Source organism: Hippopotamus amphibius, chromosome 7 (genome assembly GCF_030028045.1).
Source record: "Hippopotamus amphibius kiboko isolate mHipAmp2 chromosome 7, mHipAmp2.hap2, whole genome shotgun sequence".
NCBI lineage: Eukaryota > Metazoa > Chordata > Mammalia > Artiodactyla > Hippopotamidae > Hippopotamus > Hippopotamus amphibius.
The window spans coordinates 25,387,457-25,412,321 of NC_080192.1; the positions used below are offsets into that span (position 1 = coordinate 25,387,457).

At 34.3% G+C, this 24,865-nt stretch overlaps 1 protein-coding gene across 5 annotated transcripts in view; it reads right to left on the bottom strand.

The window, feature by feature from the left end:
• Window positions 1-2,506: 2,506 nt before the first annotated feature.
• METAP2 (methionyl aminopeptidase 2) overlaps window positions 2,507-24,865 on the bottom strand; it is a 28,233-nt gene continuing 5,874 nt past the window's right edge. For 3 of the 5 annotated variants that reach the window (XM_057740847.1, XM_057740843.1, XM_057740844.1), the window contains 9 exons: window positions 21,507-21,572; window positions 17,745-17,847; window positions 9,956-10,117; window positions 9,037-9,218; window positions 8,092-8,186; window positions 7,770-7,866; window positions 4,133-4,236; window positions 3,504-3,619; window positions 2,507-3,201 (listed from right to left, as the gene is read on the bottom strand). In XM_057740847.1, coding sequence (XP_057596830.1) covers window positions 2,949-3,201; window positions 3,504-3,619; window positions 4,133-4,236; window positions 7,770-7,866; window positions 8,092-8,186; window positions 9,037-9,218; window positions 9,956-10,117; window positions 17,745-17,847; window positions 21,507-21,572 — 1,178 coding nt within the window. In that variant the 3' untranslated portion in view covers window positions 2,507-2,948. The remainder of the gene's footprint in view (window positions 3,202-3,503; window positions 3,620-4,132; window positions 4,237-7,769; window positions 7,867-8,091; window positions 8,187-9,036; window positions 9,219-9,955; window positions 10,118-17,744; window positions 17,848-21,506; window positions 21,573-24,865) is intronic. The other 2 variants (XM_057740846.1, XM_057740845.1) reach the window with 1 other exon arrangement.

Consider the following 24,865-nt stretch of genomic DNA (forward strand, 5'->3'; position numbering starts at 1 on the left):
AGGGATAAAAAGTCTTTGAGAGAAAAAGTTGCATAGGACAGAGAAGATAATTGTTCAAAATTGGCACCTGGGCAAAATATTCAGCATCTCATTTTTCTAAATAACTAAAGCCTGGATTAAGTTACTGTTGCTAGGATTATGTGACTACTAAGAGCCTCTTAAGATATTCAGACACTGGGCCCTGACTTTTTTAATTAAAAATTACACTTGCATTTTATTAAAAACATAGTATGAAATACTCCGCTCTTCCCTAACAACTTTATTAGATCTCTTTAAAGTCCTACTGCTGCTAACTTAATTTTATTCAGAAAGAAGAGAATCTGCTAACCTCTGTAGATGAGCTATGCAAGATCTTAGCTCATTGTTAACCACTGGAAGATGATTTATCTTTTTTCTCAAGTGGGTTTGCTTGCAGGTTGAAAGCATCTGGGGCAGAGCTGATCATGAAGTACAATGAGAATATCCCTAAACAGACAAATCATTGATGCCAAAACTACAGCTCGAGTATTAAATGGCTAAGGTTTAAAATCATTCATCTATTAAATACCTATGCAGTTATTACCTCAACTGTTAACAGAATTATACCTCATTAAAGATTTATTGTCAAGATAACCGAGTCTAGCCTTTTTTAATGTCAAGGATTACTTTATACTTAAACTGCTATACCTTTTAGTACCTAATTTTAGCTACTAAAATTTTAGGTACTAAAATTTAAAAACAACTCTGGAAGCTATGTTGTTTATAATGCTATAGTTGCTTGTTTCAGTACTTACTTCAATGTAAATATATATGAGAAAGAAATAAGTGACTCAGCCTTTTACTTTTTAAACCCTTAAAAGTGAAACCTATGGGGGAGGCTGTGGTGTAAACTCAAGGAAGGGGGGTATATGGGAACTCTGCTTTATGCTCAGTTTGCTATGAACCTAAAACTGATCTAAAAAAAAAGAAGGCTATTAAAATAACAAAACTAAAAACCTAGTCAATGAACAGAAACTTAGATTTCTTAGAGCACATCTCAGTGTGGACTTCTACATTCTGCTAAGTTGATCTAACAAAAAACAACATGTTTTGGTTGTAAAATAATTTACTAAAGGCACTATTGTTAAACATCAAACTAATAATTTGTTACCAATAAGGTACATCATTGTAAACATGACAAAATGATTTCAAGAGATACATGGCTAGTAGGTAAACAATACAAGTTTTTAAAAGTAACAGCTTTCCTATTTACAAGATCATATCCCTTCCAGCCATTCCAGGGGCATGCAGTGATGCCACTGCTCCCAACTTGGGAAGGGAGCTTGGAGCTTATAATTGGTTTGAGATCACTACTGCTAAAGAGGTCTTACAAAGCTCCAAATTCTTGACTCAATTTGAAAGTTCTTGGGTTTAGAAATCAAGATACTTTACACTTTCCAACAAAGCACATCAGAAAGGTTTGGACTCGAAATCCTGAAAGAGGGCTCAAGCCCTGTAACATGTCCAGGCATGAACTGGTGAGCTCTGTCACACTTGCACATCATCACAGGAAATGGAGAAATTATTCAAAGGTAGTTATTGAACATTAGCACCGTAATAAACATGGCTCATATAGCTAAAATCTAGACTGCTTATCCCACAAGGTAACATTCATTTATAGCTCTAACCTGAAAGAGCAGCTTTTTAATGTATAATAAATGACTTAGTACAGAAGTCAGGTTTCTCCTATGAGAAAAATGTTAAACAAAATGCAAACTAAATAGCATCCCAGAGGCAATCTTACTGTGCTAAAGCATATACAAATTAAGGCTTTACCCTGGTATATAACAATTTTTAAATTATGTGGGAAAATTCCCAACAAATCATTTACACAGAATTCAAGCAATCTGTTCAAGAACTGTGGGGCTCAGTTCAAACAAGTTTTAGGAATCTTACATTCAACTTATGCACTTAGCTGCTATAATGAGCATCACTGTAACCTCACTTCCTGAAATACCACCCATGATGTTATGAATTCAAGTCTGTCCAGGGGCACGGTGTTAGAGAATTTCGTTCACTAATGAAAAACCTAGTAATTAACTAGAACAAGATCCAAACATGGGAAGTACTCCTGTTTTTATTTGTGTGGTTTTAAGTGCCCTTTTGGCTTACTGAGTAAGCTGAATACATTTCTATAAATAACTACCACTGGACAAAGGATCTAATGTTGAGATTTTGTAAATCAAGGTTTTAAGTTGGTACAATGTTCCTACTAAGTTATGTTTTAATTCTTTCCAATATTGGGGAAAAATGAAAGACAAGGACTAATACAGTCCTGAAAAGAAAAGAAAGGCAAAACATTCCTAAAGCTGTATATTAATTTATGAAGTTTCTCCTCCCAATTTATTCATGTATAGATCTTGTTTTAGCCACTATGTCAGAAGAAAAGTTTCAGTGTGGAGGTCTACAATCCAAATGAAAGGCTCTACATTTTCCTACTTTAAGCTAAACTATTTCCTGTATAGAATTATAACCACAGACATTGAAATATAGCTCTCAGATCTGAAAATGTCTTTATTTTTTAGAAAATGGATTCCAGGAAGGTTAAAAAGCAATACCAGAGGGTATAGGTGCAGAACTGGATGTAGTCATTAAAAGCATTCAGTTAAGAATATGGCAATATAAATATCTGAAAAGCATCTCTTAGGTGTTTGAAACAAAATGTATAAGTCATTCCTAACTAATTGGAGCTTTACAGCATTTCCTAAACAGAGGGAAAACAGTTAACATTTCAAAGTCCTGAAAGCTTTCTCCTTGGTTAATTACAGTAAGCGATATGCCTTTGATCAAATTCCTTCCTTTTTAAACATGGATAAAATATTACATAGGTCCACTGTTAAAACAGACAACATGTTGCAAATTAATTCTGGTATAATGTAGTCCAACAAAGCTTAGAAAATAAAAGGTGTTGCGGTGGCTTTGGACTAAGTTTAATAGTCATCTCCTCTGCTGACAACTTCTTTACATGTTGGACGCAAAAGTATGGTATGTTCAAACTGCGCTGTATATGATCCTTTAATGTCACATAATGGTGGATATGGATCTACAATACCCAAGTCACACAGGTTCTTCAGAGCCATCAAGTATTTACTTTCTCCCAAACGATCCAGCCATCTGCGGCAGAAGGCAAGGGTGCCAAAATTTTCATTGATGACATTTAACAAGTGTTTTGTTCTTGGAAGCCTAAGAGAAGAAAATCCAGGATTAACAGTTGGCTAAAAAGGAACCAACTCACTTTCCCCTGTTAAGGAAAACTCAAACCAAAGCTATGACTTCACTTAGTAATTAAAATTCAAAAAACTCCTTGTTGCCTCTTTCAACATTCAAAAACCAGAATGTATAATACCCAATTATAGTTTACTAATGGGAAATCACTAAGAACAAAAACCTAGGAATGCCAGCAAAGTGATAATCTCTGAAATTATTAGGATTATTGGAAACTGGAAGAGAAACCCATCAGTTAAATAAAAACAATAGTCTCTCACCTTATTGGCACATGTCCAACATCAAAATTTTTCATATAATGTGAACATTCCATATCATCATGAACCACGCCTTTTCCTGTGCTACCAAAGGTTTCAATGGCATATACTTCTCCTTCCTAAAAATATATATAAGGGTCAAGGGAAGAGAAGAAAAACTCAGAACTAATTAACATTCCCATCTCAACTTCAGGCTGAGGTAATCCCCACTTAATGTAAGAAATAACATACCTAGCAGTCTTATCTACCTTTTCCTACTTTATCTCCTTGGCACTTTTGGTCTTCGTGTCGTCTATTAAAACGTAGGCTTTACATGAGCAGGGAATTTTGTTTGCGACTACTGAATACATTCCAGCGCTTACTAAAGAGACTGGCACCTATGAGATGCTCAATAAATATTCTCCAAGTGTTGCCTAAACCTTTGACACTCCTCACTTCCATAGCTGATTGAGCCCCAGTCTGACCAGACACAACCTGCACATTCACACAGCCCAGTTCCTGTCGGGGTGAGTATGGATGGCAAGTTAATTTTGCTCAATACACTATATATTCAACTACGACTCGCTTCATAGTGTGGAAGAAGAAGAAAGTCGAAATGCTTCACAAAAGAACAGTGTTAATGGCATACACACCTCCATTCTCGTTGCCTCTCCTCCTTTCACAATGGGCACTGTTTTCCCAGCATGTATTCTATATGGCCCAATTGAATGTCCATTTAGATTACGGATTGGTTTCACTGGCATAATAGGAAAAAAAAGAAGTTATTGCGGGTCTCTAAAAGCACAAACAGATCTCTTGGCATTTTGGTACAGAGTTCAAGCATTTATTTGAAAATCAGGTATAACTCTCTTAAACAACCCCACGTTAAGATAATTAAATACAAACTGGAAAACTAGTGGGATATGAAGATATTTACTGTGACGTTATTGATTAAAAACTAGAATGAATAGGGGAAATAATGGAAAAAGAATAAACTGCGATGAGTACGTAATGGGGGTCCATCTAGGGAGTTACTGTTAATCAATAGAAATACAGTCATAAAATGTCATGTATATAAGCATTACAAACATGAAAAATATATACTTTTATGGTTATGGACCAAAAGGTAATTTGAAAATGAGTATGCTGTGTCAAAATAATAGGATTAAGAAGCCTTAAATTTTATTATTACATCAACATTTCAAATGTTAGAAAATCTAAACAACCCCAAGGTCCTGGGATCAATGATAGAATAAATAAATTGTGAGTATATTCATACAGTGGAACAGTTACTCAACAATAAAAATGAAAAGCTAGGGATACACGGACATGAAATAAAACCAAATGAGCAAAAGGCACAATTACATACATACAGTGCAATTCCATACACACACACGCAGAGTTCAAAATTAAGCATAATTATACTGATGTTTAGGGATGCATATTAGATGGTAAAGACAAAGAAAAGGAAATGCAAATCCTTAGTACTCAAGATAGTAGCTTAGTAGAAGAAGGCTTCTGTAACTGAGAAGGGGTATATAGAATTGGGGGGCTTCTGTAATGCTGGCAATATTCTATTTCTCAAGGGGTGAGGTTATATAGCTTTTACAATTGTTTAGCTGAAGTTTTACACTTTATTTTCAGTTTTTATTATATTCCACAATAAAAATTTTTAAGAATAAAAATCTAGTTCTACAGTGCTAGAATCCTCAGTGTGAGTTACCTTTCTTCTTCTAAGGCAGAATTAGGTAGCAAGGTTTTTTTGTTTGTTTTCAAATCTTTAATAATGACAAGTATATTACAAATTTAGGGGGTGGTACAGAAAAATAAGCCTCTCAATTAGCTCTTCCAAAAAAATCCTTTTTATACAAATGATAAGCTAAATTTATTTTAAAATTTAGCAAGCATTACTATTTCTCCAAGACCTGACAAACTGACCCCCCAGGGCAATCAAAAACACATTTAAATAAAAAGATTTCTTAGCCATACCAACCGAACACATAAAACCAAGTTACACAGAAGCAGAAGGACTCAAGGGCATCCATTTTTATAGTGTATACAGGCTGTGGACAGTGGCAGGCTAATTCTGGAACCAAAAGCTATAAAGGTAATTTTCCAATTCTACAGCTTGTTTTGTTTTTTTTTGTTTTTTAAGATCTTTTCTTTTTTTTTAAATGTGGACCACTTTTAAAGTCTTTACTGAATTTGTTACAATATTGCTTCTGTGTTATGTTCTGGGTTTTTGGCAGCAAGGCATGTGGGACCTTAACTCCCTGACCAGGGATTAAACCCGCACTTCCTGCATTGGAAGGCAAAGTCTTAACCACTGGACTACCAGGGAAGTCCCTCTATAGCTTCTTCTTTTTTTTTTTTTAATAAATTTATTTATTTATTTATTTTATTGGTTGTGTTGGGTCCTTTTTGCTGTGCGTGGGCTTTCTTTAGTTGTGGTGAGTGGGGGCTACTTTTCGTTGTGGTGTGCGGGCTCCTCATTGCCGTGGCTTCTCTTGTTGTGGAGCACAGGCTCTAGGCACGTGGGCTTCAATAGCTGCAGCACATGGGCTCAGTAGTTGTGGCTCACGGGCTCTAAAGCGCAGGCTCAATAGCTGTGGCGCATCAGCTTAGCTGCTCTGACGCATGTGGGATGTTCCTGGAGCAGGGATTGAACCCGTGTCCCCTGAATTGGCAGGTGGATTCTTAACCACTGCGCCACCTAGGAAGCCCCTTCTATAGCTTCTTGATCAAGGTAAATAAAACAGCTCCCTTGATGGCCTGGCCCAGTTCTGTTACGTGGTTTTTGGGAATTGCTTCTTAAAGTTCAGCCTATAGTCCATTTCTTCATCTTCCCAATGTCATGATTTGTCTATACTCTTTCTGCTTAAATTAGTAAAAATGAGTTGTCACCCTTAACTAAGAACCCTGAGCAATACAATAAATGGTATAAAAAAGTGGGTGCTGAAATAATAGAACTTAAAATGTTGCACTGGCTTAGTGGAAGAGGTAAGAAAGTAGATACTAAGGATTCCAGCACTGCAGGTTATAATTGTTATGTGGTGACTAAACATTAAGTCAAACTGTCACCTAATATACCTCGAAAGGCAGACCACATGTCAACCAAAGTTGCAGAATTAGGAGAAAACAGAAGGGAAAGATGATTTGAGAAAAACTTAAATAAGTACTACTTGTGGCATCAATCCCAAAACTGAAGGTGGGAAACAACAAATATTTGTTGAATACTAATAAATTCTAGGCACTGTCATAAAATTTACATTTCTCAAAACCAAACCAAACCAAAACACAGTATTATGAATCCTATTACAGTCAAAGAAACTTGGGTTCTTAGAGGTTATAGAATTTATCTAAGCTCAAAGATAGATCTGCCTAACCCCAAAGCATGTTTTCTTCATTAGCCCAAAACACCCCCCATCCAAGTATGAGAAGTCCTAAGAATTTCTGATTTGTACAGATGTTCATAGGTTTAAGGATCTGCAAGAGAGCAACAGGGACAGGCACTGCCAGGTCTTAGAGGAAGAACCACTGTGCAGCTGTAGAAACACCACAGTCCAAAAGTATCAACAGGGGAATGCAAAGAATGCTGAATGATATGATTTTACTGAGGGGCAAGGAAGCATGAGAGTCTCCATGCTTCCTTAGAATACAAAGGAGAGTCAGGATTTGGTTAAAGGAAATGTAGGAAATATTCTGTAAGGAAGTTTTTAAGACAGGAGTTACAGAGATTAATGAGCACAGGAAGAATGGTGGCTGGAGAGTGGTCAGATAGACCATGGGAGTTGGAGAAAGGCTGGACTGACAACACCAGAAAGCACAGGTGACTCTGGGACTGTGTACATAGGCAGTGGCTGGGAAAGACTAGGCAGCAAAGGGAATAAAGATTAAAAGAAGGACACACAAGGAATTAACTGGCCTCTAAATTTTGAATTCAACATAAAAAAAGAAAAAGCAGGGGAGTAGTCATCAATGGAAAGGGCCTCTGGCTTCTGAGCCTTGTTTCTAGTCACAGAAAATCTAGCCTACATTTTGGCCATCCTGGGATAAATCCTCAGGTGTCTTTTTATCAGCTACCAGAGTAAACTGACAACAGTTACCACCAGCTAGGTACCACAGAATTCCTGCCATGAACAAATCATTTCCCTTGTTTCCCCTCTTTATATTCCCAAGAGATAAAGATGAAGCAGCTGATCCAAAGAAAGAACTCAACACTATCTTACAAAGTTATTTCTGGCAAGGTCACGAACATTTCAAAATAAGATACATTTTTAAGGAACATACCTTGATATGTCTTCCCATCTATTTCAACTTCATAGGATTCCATAACTTCTTGGATGGCCTCACCAACATCACATAGACGGACATCAATTCCAGCACACTAAAAACAGAATCATGTATACTCTGTTATTCAAAGTGCAGAATTTTACAGTAACTTGACTTCTTAATATCTTAAAATAAGGGACAATCAGAAATAACTTCCTCTATAAATGTCTTCCACACACTGTATTACAATAACCCACTTCAAACCCTAAGGGTGGTGGACCAGTCTTACATAACCCAAAGAATGAAATGCTGAATGAAATGGTGCTTACAGTTCACATACCTTTATTCCAGTGTTAGTGGCATCTTTTACGGCTTTTAATAATGTATCATATTTGGGATTAAAAGTGACAGTAAAAGCACAGTCAATAATCCTACCTGAAAGAGAAAATTTGTCTTTAAGTTTACCTATCAGCTAGTCAAATTATCTACTTTATAGCATCTGCTCTATTAATTAACTTTGCTAGTTAACAAAAAAATAAAATGATGGGCTCAAATGAAGGCAGCAATTCAAGTACCCAGACAGCATTCATAATTAACGGGGGAAAAACTATAAGTTATGCAAAGGTTTCGAAATGAAAAAATTAATTCCAGGGTTAGTATATACTACTTTAAGACAGCACCAATTCAGTACTCACCCAGGCAGTTATACAAAACTATAAACAAAAACAAATCAAAGCAAGAAAAGCCTGGGAAACTAAGGAACAGCACAGCCGGCAGACAAAATATACAGGTCCACAGGACACTAACCATCAGTCTAGCTACTCCAATTCAGTAAAACCTCAGTTAAGTACTTAAATCTAAGCTTTGCTTTCTCACCTGTTAAGTGAAAGTAAAAGGTAACTTACCTAACAGCGTTTGGGAGAGAATTTAGAAATGCTAACAATTATATATAAAAAAGTTAGTAAACTCACAGGTTCTAAGTAAATGTTTGTTGTTATTACATGAATAAAAAATGTCTGAAACAATGACCTGAATGAAGATGTAAGATTTGATTTTTCATGCCTTGATACAATAGGTAATAAACCTCAATAACCCAACAGTTTTCACTGTACTCCATTAAGTAGGATGCTTTAAAGTAAATCTCAAAATCTGCCTCAATATAGCTCTACTAAAATGTGAAGCATCAAGAAGAAAACCTGAGAGTTCAGTATCTACAGCCCCACCCAACAGGGACAAAACTAGAGTTTTCGGGGGCGGGGGGTGGAAATTATTTCTAAGAACTCACCACTTATATGTGTTCCAAAGTCTATCTTACAGATGTCATCATACTGTAATACTGTTGTGTCACCAGCATTGGGAGTATAATGGGCAGCACAGTTATTCAGAGAACACCCAGTAGGAAATGCCAGGCCTGCGTTTAATCCATTCTCTTTTATTAACTTTCGTGAACAGTCTTCCAACTTTTCACTTAAAAAAAAAAAAAAATGGAATTTATTTACTTTTACGTTCCTACCCTTATCCTTATATACCTTACAACTCATCAAGTCCAGAAAGATTACTAAAATTCTTAAATTACTTTCTGGGAGTGATTTGAGTACTTTCTGGACATGACTATATAACAATGCTTTGATGCTATGAAAACAGTAGTTCATCTCTAAAAAATAGAGAGAATTTTAATTCCACTAGAAATCTGGGGAAACAGAAAAACACGATCCACTTTCAACTTAATTTACCAGGAAACAAGATTCTTGAATTAGATTAGTTTAAATGCTTATTACATTTTATTCTTGGAATCAGAGTATTAAGTTGCCCTACAGCTAATTATTTCTCAAGGGGAAAACTGGAGAAATAATTACTTTTATTGATTTCTTCATTGCAGTAGAAATGTTTTGTGCCCCAGAATTTTAATTTAATGTGATTTGTTGCATAGCAAAATAACAGATTTCCAAACAGAAAATAAGAATTAGTAATGTGTGCATTTGTACATATAAGAGTACATGAGTACAAAACAGGGTGGATGAGGTTGCAAATGTCCTCTTATGGTTTCCTCGTTACATTGATGCCATAAGAATTTAGAAGGGATTTCTAGAAGCTTCACTTAAAGTTCTTCGGCAAAGCAGTAATGAAAGCCAAACATTACCACTGGAGAGTTGGCTCTAAAAAATGTTTTTTATCATGTTCTTACAAAAACATATTCCTTTTACCAGATTTCTATCATTGTCATCCCAGGCTTGATCCAGCTCATAACATATTTTCTAACTTGTCGATGTGCTTCTGCAGCTTCTCGAAAATCATTCCAAATCTCTTCACTAGCTTGATCTAATGCTTTCTTTTCTTCACTTGTAGTTCTCCAAGCAGCAGTTCGCCTTTATAGTACGCATAGCATTAGTCATTTAGGAAACAGCTAAGTAAGCATAACAGCTGAGAGAGAAAAATATGCTAGGATATATTAGACAAAAAATTATTAATACATATTCAGTTTCTTTTACTAAAAGTCAGCAAAATTCCTAAAATACAAGTACCTACATAGTTACAACCAAGCCAAATCAAGTTAAACCTTTTGTAAGACTCCTAGAAAAAAAAAACCCTCAAGTGAGATTTCATTCATAGCCAGAGGGACCAATACCCTATACTACATAAAATAACACAAAAGTACAGAACCAGAAAAGTCAGAAAAGAGTCCTAGAAATAAAACAGAGGGGAGGAAAAAAGTTATCCTTCCACTCAAGGTAATACAAATTTTAAGGATGCACCAATTATAAGCATTTAACTCCACCAACAGGGCAGGTACAATTCCAGACTTGACCTGACAATCTTGCATATACCTTTCTCAAAACAAAATATTATGTGCTTTTGCAAGACTTTTCTAATTGTATATATATTAGAGGTAATCTTTCTTGAAGGAGATGGCTCATATTTTAAAACTGCCAAGGGTAACAAACAGATTTTTATGTTCAGTACTTGGGAATGAGAAGATCTACTGACTCCCTTTTTAAGCAGTACATTTCAAAAACAGTTAACTGTTTTCAAATGAAAATCTTTTATAAAGTTACAGGTTTCACAGATTCTTAAGCAATACTGAACGTGGAACTCAAAATCAGTGATCACTGAAGTATAAATTATACTTAGTATAAAAGTGATACCTTCAAGAAACTACTCTTACTTGCCTCAAAGCTAGCGGTCAGCAAACTACAGCCTGAAGGCAAATCTAGCCTGGCACATGTATTGTAAATAAAATTTGTTTGCAACATAGCTATGCCCATTTATTTACATACCACCTATAGCTACTTCCATGCTACAACAGCAGAAGTGAATTAACACTCAAGACCTGAAATATTTACAATATGAGCCTCTATTAAAAAAAAAAGAGTTTACCCAACTACTTTAAACTAGAGTTACCTAAGTTAATGCCCCAAAATGCTTTAAGAGTTTTCCTGTGTGTCAGCATTAAGTTCATTATGATTACTTCCCTATTGCCAACATCTACTACCTCTGATTTGCTACAAAGGCCCAAAGGAGCTGTCTGTGCTATGTGAAATTGAGGGTATTTAATAATCACAGAGGCTTCTTTACTTTGTTTACTGTTTGGAAATTTATTTTGGAGCTGTCTACTGATGTTATCAGAAAACTGAAATATTACAGTACCATCGGTTTAAGGTCAGTTTTAAACCTCTTACATACTTAAATATGTTACCAATTACTTTTACAAAAATGGTAAAAACTAAGAGGCAACTTGTAATCAAAGTATTTGAATAAACACCCTCAGAATAGAAGGTAACAGGATAAGATCGTTTAAAAAGTATATTCTCAAGATGTGACAACTTTTTTCAACTGAAGTACACGTATAGTTGCTCACTCCATGCTGCGACAAATAAGCCACAATCTCCTGACCTCTACGTGTAACTCTAGCCCTTTCTCTCCCACAAGTCCAAAAATCTTTCCTGAAAACCAGGAACTCAAATGTTTTAGGAATAAATCATTCTTAGGCAAAAGAGTACTGGCTTTATTCTCAGATCAATCTTTAAGCAAAATAAATCACAATACTTCATCTTTTACATGGACCATAATCTTGGCACACCTATAGCCACAACTGACAGTAAAGCCTGAAAGCACCTTCTGCTTCAAAAGCCTAAGATTTTATGGAAAGTAAAGAAAAAAAAAAATCAGCTAGTATTTACTCTAAGGTGGTAAGATAAAAGATTATGTCCACAGGGAACTGACAGATATCATGCATGTAGGGCTGTGAAAATGGAATGGTCATTATCAATTCCCATTTCTTCTCCTCAATCCAACCCTCAAGATTCTTCAAATTGACTTCTTATAGGTTAAAACATAAGTTTAATTAAATTTGAATCACTATTTGACATTCTGGAATCAGAACATGTTACAATAAAGATCCCCAATACTGAAATCAATAGATTTCATATGACTACCTTACACTTATGACGGTTGCATGGTTGACGCTTTTTTTTTTTTTTTGGCCACAGGGTGGCATGTGGAATCTTAGTTCCCAGACAAGGAATCAAACCCCCGCCCCCTGCAGTAGAAGCATGGAGTCTTAACCACTGGACCGCCATGGAAGTCCATGGATAACTCTCAGAAACAGTGGATTCTTCAAAAGATTATGGAATGTTCTGCATTGTTAGTAAAAAACTATCAATCAAAAATTGAATTCAATAAATTCTTTTGCTAAGTCTTGAGTTCAAGTTGAAAGTCATTAGTGATATTTGAGAACCTACTGCCAGGGTCTATAATTATAATTCCAGGCCCAAATGAAAGAGAAAGAATATTATGAAGGTGTCTCCCTTTTCCTAAATTTGGTTTTCTGACATTCGGTCTATTTAACAAAAATTAATAAATAAGATGAAAAAAAATCATTCTAAGTCATAACAATTATTCCAAAAGGAAATTAATTAAACCGAGTCAGGTGAGACATGCTTTTTAAAAAAATTATGACTATAAAACAAAACTATCAAAAAACAACTGCTTGAAAGAGAATCTTTATAAGTGTTTATAGAATGTGTTAATTCTTCACACTTCTTTGATATTTGTGAGTCTAATATGTCATCATTTTTACTAGTTGATATATTAAAAGCAGAAAAACATAAGTAAAATCAAAAGATACAAAGGTATCTGATTATTAATTTTTAATAGTCATAAATGTTTCTGAACTCATTGCACAGATAACTTAAAAGTGATCATATCTGCATTCTTAAAGCATTACATGCCACATTTACAAAAACCATTTAAAAATGCGTATCTTAAAAAAAAAAAGTCTTTAGCCCAGAAATAATTAAGAATGCATGCAGATATGTCACCAGTTCCTTCCTCTGAAAATTGGTATTTAAAGAGAAAAAGAGGGAACTCCCTGGCTGTCTAATGGTTAGGGCTCCGAGGTCTCATTGCCAGAAGAAACTATAGCTGATCCCCAGCTGGTAAAGGAAAATTCTTCTTATAGAATGTCAGCAAATAACTGTAGAAGAAATGACAGAATTAGAAATTCACAGTTTTTAAGTCTTCATAAAATAACTGATAAAGCAAGAATCATCAATGAATATTAAAATAATTAAGTGAAAGTTTGTTTAAAAAAGAAAGGGATATTCCAACGGTACCAAAGTACACCACAGATTACTTGGAAACTGCAAAAAGAACAAAGTACCTTACAGGGACTTCCCTGGTGGTCCAGTGGTTACGAATACATCTTCCAGCGCAGGGGACAAGGGTTCAATCCCTGGTTGGGGAACTAAGATCTGACACGCCGCAGGAAACTAAGCCCTACTGCCACAACTACTAAGCCTGCGTACCCTGGGGTCCCCATACTACAACTAGAGAGCCCACATGCCACAACTAAAGAAGCCTGAGCACTGCAACGAAAGATCCCACATTCCACAACAAAGATCCCGTGCACCACAACTAAGACCCGACACAGCTAAATAAATTAATTTAAAAAAAGGAAGAGAGAAAGAGAGAAACAGCTGGCTGTCACCACATTAACCAAGTGATCAAATATAGTAAAACTAATAGTAAACAGTGGTTTTAATTCACAGGCAGAATTAGGAAAATTTTTATTTGCTTCTTTTTGCTTATCTGTATTTCCTAACTGTCCTATTATGAATATGTATTGCTTGTAAAATTAACAAGTGTCCCAAAAAATTGCCTACTGAGTTTAGAAATATGTATCAAGAACTTCAAAGTAATTCTTCATTCTATTTCTAGAGATCTAGAATAGGAGAAAAATCAGATCCAATTAACATACCAAGAAGTTCATCACAGAAATTGTTCTAGTGGTAAAAAACTGAAAACAGTATTAATGTTCAAAAACAGGGAAACAGCTAATAAAATTACACTAGATACAGAACAGAACAGCATTAGAGCCATTAAAAATTGGTTGAAAAAATTTTAATGACACAGGAAATGCACTCAGAATGTTAGATTTTTTTAAAGAGCAACAACTAACCTAAAAAAAACTGACTCAAAAATCATGGATTTCTACATGTAAGGAAGATGCTCCTAAGGAATGAGACATTTACAGTCTTAAAGTAATTTCCCACAAATTACTAATTACGAGGGGAAAAACAATAATGATACACTAGAGAAATTGGTTAATACCTATCCAAGTGAAGAAAATGACATCGTGTGCCTTCAGATGTGACAACCCTGAAAAGGACACAATATCTACTTATCTAGCAACTCACCCAAAATATACAACTTACTCTCAAATACTTCAGAAAAACAGAATGTGTACAGATTCACCAGTATAACATTTTTATATATTTGCCTTCTATCTTCCAAGGAGAAAATGGAATGTTACTTGTGTATTACACATCAGTGTCATATTCCATTGAGACTGAGAATAAAGCAAATGTGACAAAAATGTTAAACAGACTCTGAAAAGGTATGCAGGAGCTTCATGTATTAGTCTCACAGTATGGAACTACTTCTGTTAAATATGAAATTACTTCAAAATAAAAGTTAAAAATAATGCTTTCAACCTGGATGGTAGTTACACAGGTGAGTTCTTTATGATAATTCATGCGATTGTCAATCAACGAAGGCAAGATACAAAACTATGTTTAATACTTTACCAAATCTTGAAGAATACTGATTCTGATCTATTTGCAAATAGTCAAATCTGATATGAATGTCAAAAAAACCCTGAGATTTATTAAAGAACAAACATAATCACAGAATCGCAATTTCTTTTGTATTTCTCCAGGACAGCATGCAACACTGGCTGTCAGTATTTAAGAAAAGTATTACCTTAAGAGATATATAATTAATATCTTCCTGTATTGTTTCAAAAATGGAACTTACTCCACCTATACAATGTTTAATTTGCATTAGAAAATGATAGTAAAAAAGGAAAAGGTAGTTTCTAAGATTTACAAAATCTCTATTTTTTTCTTGTATTAAACATTACTTCAAGTGTTCCACCATATTCATGTTGTTAAAAATATTAATAATGTGTTAACAAGTATAGGAAGCCAATGGCTTTCCTCCCCTTTAGCAACAAAACAGAATGGAAATGGGAATAAAAATATCTCATTCACAACAGTGACAAAACAATAAAACACTTAAGAACAAACTTAACAATAAAGGGGCAGGACCCACATTAAAAAAAATCAAAGTTGAAAAATATACGATGACAATGGATAAGACAATGTGATACAGCTGTCAATTTTCTGAAACAAATCCACAAATATGATGTGATTCCAATAAGAAAGGCATTTTTTCTGTGGGTATGTGTGTTAAAACTAAAAATATTACCAAAAGTAGGTAAGAAAGTATAAAAACTGTTTGGTTGGGCTGTGCGGCAGAGGAGAAACACTTGGCTTATAAAATTATGAAAATAAATAGCATTAGTAAAGAAATACACACACACGAGTGGAACAGAATAAACAATGCAGAAATTGGTTCCATTATATAAGGGAATAGAGTTCCATTATATGAGAATAGTATATGGCAAAAGTGGTCATTCAATTAAATAGAATGATCTACTTAAACAATTCTAGCACAACTGGCTATCCACTTGAAAAAAATAAAATTAGCACTCCCAACAAAAAATTTCAGACCAATTAAAGATGCAATAAAACAGAAAAACAAGAGTTTGAGAAAATAAAAGAGACTTCTAGGAACCCAGAAGTACAAAATATGAATATATAATGTTATTTAAAATCTTTAAACTTCTGCAAGGGCAAAAGAATAAAGTCAATAATCAAAAGATGCTCAAAATCACTAGCAATCTGAGAATCTTAAAGCATTTAATATATTCTTTGATTCAGCAATCCCACTCCTGAAGAACCATCACATAATAAAACTACCAGCACATAAGCAGGTATATATGTGTATACCCAAACACATATATGTATACACTTAGATCATTATTGCAAATGGCTTATAACGGCAAAAAACAACAACAACAAAATAAAACTGGAGGCAAAGTGAATGCTCATCAATTAGAAAATGGTGTAATCAAGTACGGTATGTTCATGTCACAGAACATTATAAAGCCATTCAAAAGAATAACAGAGCTATTCTGATTGACTCATAGGGACTTCCAAGACACAGCCCTGATGAGAAAAGCATGGAGGAGGAAAGTGTGCCTGTGATTCTATTTTTGTAAAACAAATAATGACCAAAACACTCTTCTTACACAAACAGAGATAGATGTACATATACATGAGCATAAAAAATATGGAAGGCTACCTGCTAGGTGGCTACATGGGTCTGGAAGGAAGGGAAGGAAGAGGAAACAAGCCAAAAAAAAAAAAAAAAGATTATATTAAAAAATAAGTGATCATATGTACTATGAAAATTTATGTAATTAACATAAAAAACTGCAATGTTTGTGACAATCTAAAAATAAATGTTTTAAGATAGGTATAATGATTGATGTATTCAAATTCAAAGAAAAGATGCCCATGCCATAAAATATAACACCGTGTTCCTTTCTAAGTTTAAAGAAAAACAATAATGTCATTATTGGTCAATGAAACAGTGCTACAGTAGAAGCTTTCTTAACCAACTATTGCAACCACTGGATTAACCAACGCTCCTGATTCCCCCTGTAAACGATACGGACCAATACCCACTGTATTCTGAATATCAGTGGCTAGGTTCCTGTTCTGAATAATAATAACAGCAGCTAAAACTTACTTAATGCTTACTATGTGCCTGTCACTCTCTTAAATGCTTTACATATACGATTCCTCACAACAACCCTATGAAGTACCCATTTTATGGATGAGGAAATGAAAGCACAGATATGATAAAGTACTTGCCCAAGTCACAAAGCTAATAAGTGTTAGAACTGGGATTCAAATGCAGATAGTTTAGTCCCAGCTTCCATGTTCTTAATTAGTCTACATAATGCCACTGAGTGTCTACTAACCAGGTGAAATGTATTCTTTCAGAACACTTCCAAGAATCAGGTGATCTGTGCCCAAAGCTATATATGTCGTCTGTACTTGTTATTGTAATTATGTAATTATACATTACATAAAAATAATTGTTTCTATGAAAACTAAATTGACTACTTAGAGAAGTTTCAACAAAGGCAAGTCATCAAAAAATACTTCTGTCAAATGGAACTATAAATGATTTCAGGAAAAAAAAAGTAAAGATATAGGCATCAGCCCTCAGATTACTTAGTTCTTGCTGTTCACAGAAACTCAAAATGGAACAGACTCAGACAATACATTATGGATACAGCTCATGGAAAAAAAAAAGTGGAGTCCAACGCAATCCATGCTCAAAGATTAAGAATGATGAAAAACAAATGTTTGTTTTAAGTTAACTTTTATCAATAAAGATTAACCAACTACTGGTCCCAATCATCTTGGATAAGAGGGCTTCTACTGTATTTTCTCTGCAACAAATTCATAAGCTTTTTTATCAAGGTAGTGGAGCAAAGTCCTAAGAAAAATCAAACCTGCTTTACTGCTAAGCTACAACTTTTAAAAGTCAGACTGGAAGTTATTTTATGATCCTTACCCATCTTGTGTGGGTGGGTACTCGCATTCTTGTCCTTTGGGAAATACACCGTTAGGAAACAGGTCACATATTGGAACTGAGGGAGGGTCTGTTTGAACTTTTGCTGTGAGATACAAATAAAGCATTAACTTCTGTAGTTAAAAACAAAATTAAGCAGTTAGCATTACAGTTTTTCTCAGTTCCTAATTGTTATTATATGTCCTGACTTTAAGGAACTTCCTTGTTATCACTTTACAGTTAAAAACAGAAGATATTTTACCGCAGTAGTCTCCTCCTCTGATTTATAGTTACTTGGGAATAAAAATACTCAACTCCTCAGAACTCCATTATGTATTTAAACAGTATATGCACTGGCACAAAGAACACTTCTAATGTTTTTGTCTTCATTTACTATACTGGAAATGGAATAGCATATAGAGGCTGGCTTTCACAAAAATCAAAGAAGCAACAAGAAAATAAGAAAGAAACCCTACAGCGATAAAGTAAAAATATAAAGCTATTATGTATTAATAAAACAGGTAAAAAGCTTATTCCAAGGGTATATTACAAATAAAAGTTAGAGTATACATACCCATGCTAAAAGACTTTAGGTAGCCATATACAAATTTCCAGATACTTGAAAAAGTTACAGTACTTAGCATATGTTTTACGGACACATTATTTCCCAAGCTATATTCTAAGACATCAGTGTTCCAAAATGCTTTTTAAAAATATTTAGAGATGCGTCTTCTAAAAATGTTTAAATGCATAAGAACTAGTTATATAGTTCTTATTCTACAAAGAACTTCCCTTTAGTAACAAATGGTGTATCCAAGGAATGTCAGGAAGTTAACATAAGACTTAATTTATGCAATAATATATGACTTTCAATGTATACCTATAGCATTTACCAACTATTGAGCTGAAGTGTGTGGTTTTCTTTTGATTATAACCAGTCTTATGTTATGGGTTTTAATCTAAAATTTTAACACATATTTTAGGTTTTCTTGTCTGCAATGGGAAAAAAAAAAAGGATGCATATAAAGAAAAATATGACAATTTATTAAGCCAAATCATTTATCTACAGAACCATTTTTTGGTTCCCTCTTTTAATCTGAATACTCAATATTTCACGAACATCAACTGTTTTCCTTTTTTTACATAATGTTTAGAAGCGTTTTATGGGCAAGTAAACTTGGAAAACACTGTTTTAGGTTCCTCCCAAGAGGGAACATTTAGAATTTGAAATAAAAAATGAACTTAGAGGTCATCTAATCCAGCTTCACACTCAAATTCAGAAATCCTCTAACACCCCTGACAGACGGCACTAAGTGCCTGACAATGGAGTCAGTCGCTATTTCCCAAGCTAAAATCCATTCATTTGGGGAGAATTGTTAACTGTTAGAAAGCTCTTCCAACACTAATCTCCCTGTTACTTTCATCTGTTATTTCTACTTTACTCTTTGTAGTTAAAAAAAATTTACTTTTCACTTCTACTGCTTGCTTCCTCTCTATGATGAGAAACCACTTTAAGGGATGTGGTTCTTAACACTTTCACTCATATTCACCAACCCTGTCAGTGTTCCCTTTAAGTTGGTACTGGAACTGACTTCTATTAATAGTTCAAATAAGGTATAATTAGTATAAACTACATTGTTGATTCTAAATATCCTACTGCCACTAAAAGATTAAGATTTCTAGCTTTTTGGTTCACATTGCACAAGCACTCAAAATCCTTAGGATCCAATCACCTTATACTAACTTTATATATGCCTATTTAAATTTCAGCTTGTTAATATTAGCCTATTGTCTCAGTTTTCTTTTGAAATCTTGACTTTTGTCAACCTATTACCTCATCATCCTCAGCTTTATTTCATCTACAAATCTAATAAAGATGCCATTTATATTGTCCAAAATTATTAAGACAAGATAGTTAAAGGACTCAAAAAGGTCATTAGAGAAAAAATAAAGAATCTGTAATTAAAGTAAGTTGAAACCTAGCCTTTACCACTTATTAGCTGTGACTTGGACAAATGGCTAAACATGCCAAGCCTCAGTTTCCTCATCTACAAAATAAAGAACTAGATGAAATCTTGGATAAGCTTTGAAAATTATCATGTACTATGTCCAAGCTGTTATCTAAAACTGTGAACAATTATAAATGTCTGTATTGCAGTTATTGTCAACTATCACTTATAATTTTCTCACTTTATAGATGAGGAAAATGAGGGCAGTAAACTGTCCCGATTACATCATTTGGCTTATTTCAGAAGTGATTTATGACAGCTTACACAAATAAGAGACATTCAAAGCAAATTAGAAAGCAAATATCAAAGCACAGAAAGAACCTAAAACAGAATCTGAAATAAGGCCAATACAAAACCAGATATGGCTCTAAATTCTCTAGTAGCCAATATCAAAAAAAAAAAAAAAAAGCCTAGGTTATTTGCATAGTTCATGTTTCTGCAATAAAACACATTAACTACTCAGGAAAAGCACAATTTTTCTTGATACTAAGACCAGACAAAGAGGGTCTCTCAGGAGTGCTCATAAAGAAATATCATGAACAGCAAGTTCAACAACATCCTCAGAGGAGGCACAATAAAGGCTGATGGCATCATATTAAAACATCTGTCAGTGGAAGAACTCTACTAAGGGCAAATATAAAGCAGCCTCTTAACATTCCTCCCTACTTATCTACCTTCATTAGGAAGCAATTTTAGAGTTCAGGAGAAATAGATCTCTCTCAAGCCATTCTCAGCTAATACAATCTCACAAGCACATTATGAACAATTTTTGAATGGAAGGAATCCTGGAGATTCCTGGAATGCAAGTAATCTGTGCTCATCAAATACAGATTTTATGCTAGAGACAGAACTGACATCCTGAGTAGAAGGATCTAGCCAGGAAAGACACCTGACCAGAAAGAAGGCTATCCCATCTCCACCTAGAGACATATCAGGGGAATGGCTGACAGAGCCATTAGCTTTTTAAAAAGATAAGTTAAGTATATCAACACAGAGATAAAAACGAAAGTCAAACCCAAGTCAAACCCTCAATATTCTCATTCATAAAATTTTAGCCTGACGATTTTAAAGGAAGGTTTAGCCAGATACTCTATGGTCCCCAATAGCCAAAGAGCATCCAACATTAGAATCTGTTCTGATTCTCAACCTAACCTTGATTCCCCAATACTACACAGTCTCCCCTTAGTCTCCTTAAGAGTTTCAGGTCACTGAAAGATGTTTGGTTACATCATTTATAGAAACAAAATACAAGTAGGAGCATATTTTAAGAGAATATGAAGTAGTGCAATACAAATGTTAATAATAAAAATTCACCATATGCACAAATTTTAAATAATGGGACTCCTCATAAATATTCATGAAGAATCTCAATATCAAAAGTGACAGGTGAACTGCAAACTATGTTTATCCTATTACCACATGGTGGCATTACTTTAGTCATCACTGACAAAATTATTTGAATTATTCAAATTTTAAATTGTAAAGTTTTTAGGAACTCATTCCTAACCTGCAATAAAATGCAACAAACTTATTATTAACATCCCTCAGCTGAATAACAGCTAAAGAAAATAACAAGACTGTTAAACTAAAGAACTTGCCAAATAGCTGTGATTTTCACTAAATTCTATCTCTATTAAGCCTACATTTATTTCCCTAACATACACCAAAATCTTAAGCAACTTCAAATCTACTCTTCAAACATGCTAGTTAATAACCACTTCTAATTTGGCAAGTGGGATCAACTAAAGGCACTAACGTCCTCTCTTCTTCTTCTTCTTTTTCTTCTTCTTTCCAGTTGCTCCATCTCCATCACCATCTCCATCTAAGAAAAGACATGTCAAGTTCATTTAAACTTCACAAGCAGAGGGACTAAGCATACGACAAAGCTGACCCAATACTCTTAGAATTTTGTATATTGTTAGCTTTAAATATCAGAATTTGATTTGTGCAGTCAAAAGCACTAGTAAACTTTGACTTATTCTAATAAAAAATTGTTGAGAAAGATATTTCTAAGAATAAAAAATGTATTAAGTAACATCTTTTTTTTTAAAAGCTAAGAAAAATAACTAGTGTTACTTAAATACCGGTAATGACTATATGACTTCATCTGAAATAATACTAGTTACAGTTTATACATGCTTTGCAGTTAAACACCTGTATTTCATGACCTCCTGTGATCCTCAAAGCAACCCTATGAGATAACAAGGAATGTTTAAGGTACACGTCCAAGATAATCCTAACAGATAAATAGCAGAACTGGACTAAGAATGTCAACCTGATCCTTAATCCACTGAGAGGTAACTGGGGTCTCATATTTTAAAATATCTTCTCCTGCATCGCTGTTATTAGAGAAAAAGAGCTCTCCTTGTTTCTGGGTCAAATTGTATAAAAAAAAATCCTACTTTTCCTAGGTTCATAGTTCTCAAATTCTCAAAAGAACCTGATGACCAAAACCAAGTACTATTTCAAAAAAGTTGGCAAAAGAGTACCCCAAATGATCTGCCTGTCAGTTTTTATAACTTTCTATGAAGCCCAATGGCCATACACTGAAACGCTGAGAAAAAAATGTGGCTCAATAAATTTCAACAATCATTTCTGAAGTATGCTAATCTACCCACACATAACATCACTATGAAACAGGGATGAATGGGACACTGGCCCAGATAATTACAAGTTGAAAGTTTAATAGTATGCTCAGCACCTAGTGGTAATAACTCATGGCTAGCATTAATAATTTTAGTAAAATCCACACCCAAAAAACAATGTCAAATGACTGCTTACATTTTCTGTTCAAAGAGCTCCTTTTTACTGCTGGATTGATAAGTAAGAGCCATAAAAGAAATTCTCTCACCAGGCTACCTATATATTTTTCTATTATAATTATAACTCAATCACTGGTTTACACTGACCCCTACTTGTCTGTGAGCTCCTTAAGGATTAAACACCATTAAGCACAGTGACAAGCACATGATAAATATTCAGTCTATTCAATAAATGAATGTTTTGTTAGTTTATTTTATTTTGTTGATATTTATTCTCACCCAACTGAGAAGTAGGAAACAGCAGTTTAGCAAAGAGAGAGGTAACATGATCTAAGGCTTTACTTGGTTGAATGATAGGAAACTACCAATATTTGACCATTTTTGACCAACAAAATTGCACTTCTTATATTCAATCTTATAAAATTAACAGAAACACAGTAGAGACACAAATATTGCTGACTTCGTAGCGGTTTTTAGATTCAAAGGCCTAACAAAAATAATATGAAAATTTTTTAGAAAATACAGCTTTCAATATCCTCATGTGTCATATACTCTAATTCACATATTCTGCACTACAATTTTAACAGTAGCCTTCTTCACTCATCCAATAAATGTCTTCTGAGTTCTTAAGTGACAGGCAATAGGGACAGAACGTAAACAAGACAGTCTTTGCTCGGGACAAACATTCAGTGTAGTACACTCCTAAATACATACCTTAGACTGAACCTGAAACAAATGCTTCAAAATGTATAACCAGTTTCAAAATATACACTCAAAACCCTTCCAGCACTGTGACCTTGGGCAAATTGTTTAGCCTCCCCCATCATGGTTTCTTCATCTTTAAAGTGGGATAAGATGAAGCGCCTTCTTTGATACTTGATCATCCTTCCAAGGCTAATTACTTTATCCAATGTCCAAGATCACTATTTAGTACAGAAAAATGGCCACCATTTATTGAACACTTGTGGTAGAATGATGGCAGAGACAGAATCTGAATTTTAACAATATATGCTCATATTTCCACCCATCATACTATGCTACAATTTATGTTTTTTACATGCCTGTCTTTCAGAGCATCTCAGGATACTCTTAATAGGCAGGGACATTTTTATTTCCACATTAGCACTATGCCCAAATCAATTAATACTTGGAAAGTGACAACTGGACATCTATATACAGGAAAAAAAAAAGGAATCTCAATCCTTACCTTGCACTATATAAAAAATTAATTCTAAATGGACCATACACTTAAATATATAAAACATTTATTATATATTGATACATAAAACAGTTCTTCCTTATAACATTTATGACATATACAAACCTTCTTGAAAAGAACACAAGAGAAAAATCTTCATGGCATTAAAGACATCAATTATTTAACTTTTCGGATAGGACATAAAAAATATGCCCCATAAAGTAAAAAAGTCGATAAACTAGACTTCATCAAAATTAAAATCTTTTCTGCTGCAAACAATACAAGCATGGGAGAGAACAACTGTAAAAGATACATCTGACAAAGAACTTGCATCAAGAATGTATAAAGAACTATTTACAATTCAATAAGACAACAAATAACCCAACTGAAAAAGGGACAAAAGGTATGAACATACACTTCACCAAAGAGAAACGAAAGACCAATAAAAATACAAAAAGATGTTCAATATCATCAGTCACTTGGGAAATGCAAATCAAAACCACAATGACATACCACTATACACCTATTAGAAGGGCTAAAATTAAAACTAACAGTACCAGTGCTTATGAGGATACAAAGGGACTGGAACTTTCAAATACTGCTGATAGGAATCCAAAATGGTACATCCACTTTGGATAAGAGTTTGATAGTTTCTTATGAGGTTAAACATACACTTACTACATGATCAGCAACCCTACTCCTAGGTATTTACCTAGGAGAAATGAAAACATAAGCCTACACAAAAACCTGTATGCAAACGCTCACAGTAACAGATATGTTCACAGTATCCATAATAGGCAAAAACTGGAAACAACCCAAATATTTGTCAACTAGTAAACAGATAAATGTGGAACACTGCTCAGCAATAAAAAAAAAAAACTGATATATATACAACAACTGGATGACTCTCAAAAATATGCTAAGAGAAACGAGCCAAACACCAAAAAAGCTGCATACTGTTAAAATTCCATTCATATGGTATTGTAAAAAAAAATATAGTAACAGAAAATATATCAGCACTTGCCAGGAGTCAGGGTATAGAGCAAGAGAACTGACTACAAAAGTGCACAAGGGAACTTTTTTGTGGAGATGAAAATGTTAAATGGAAATGGTCCATATCTTGGCTGTGGTAGTGATTATACAAATGCATACATT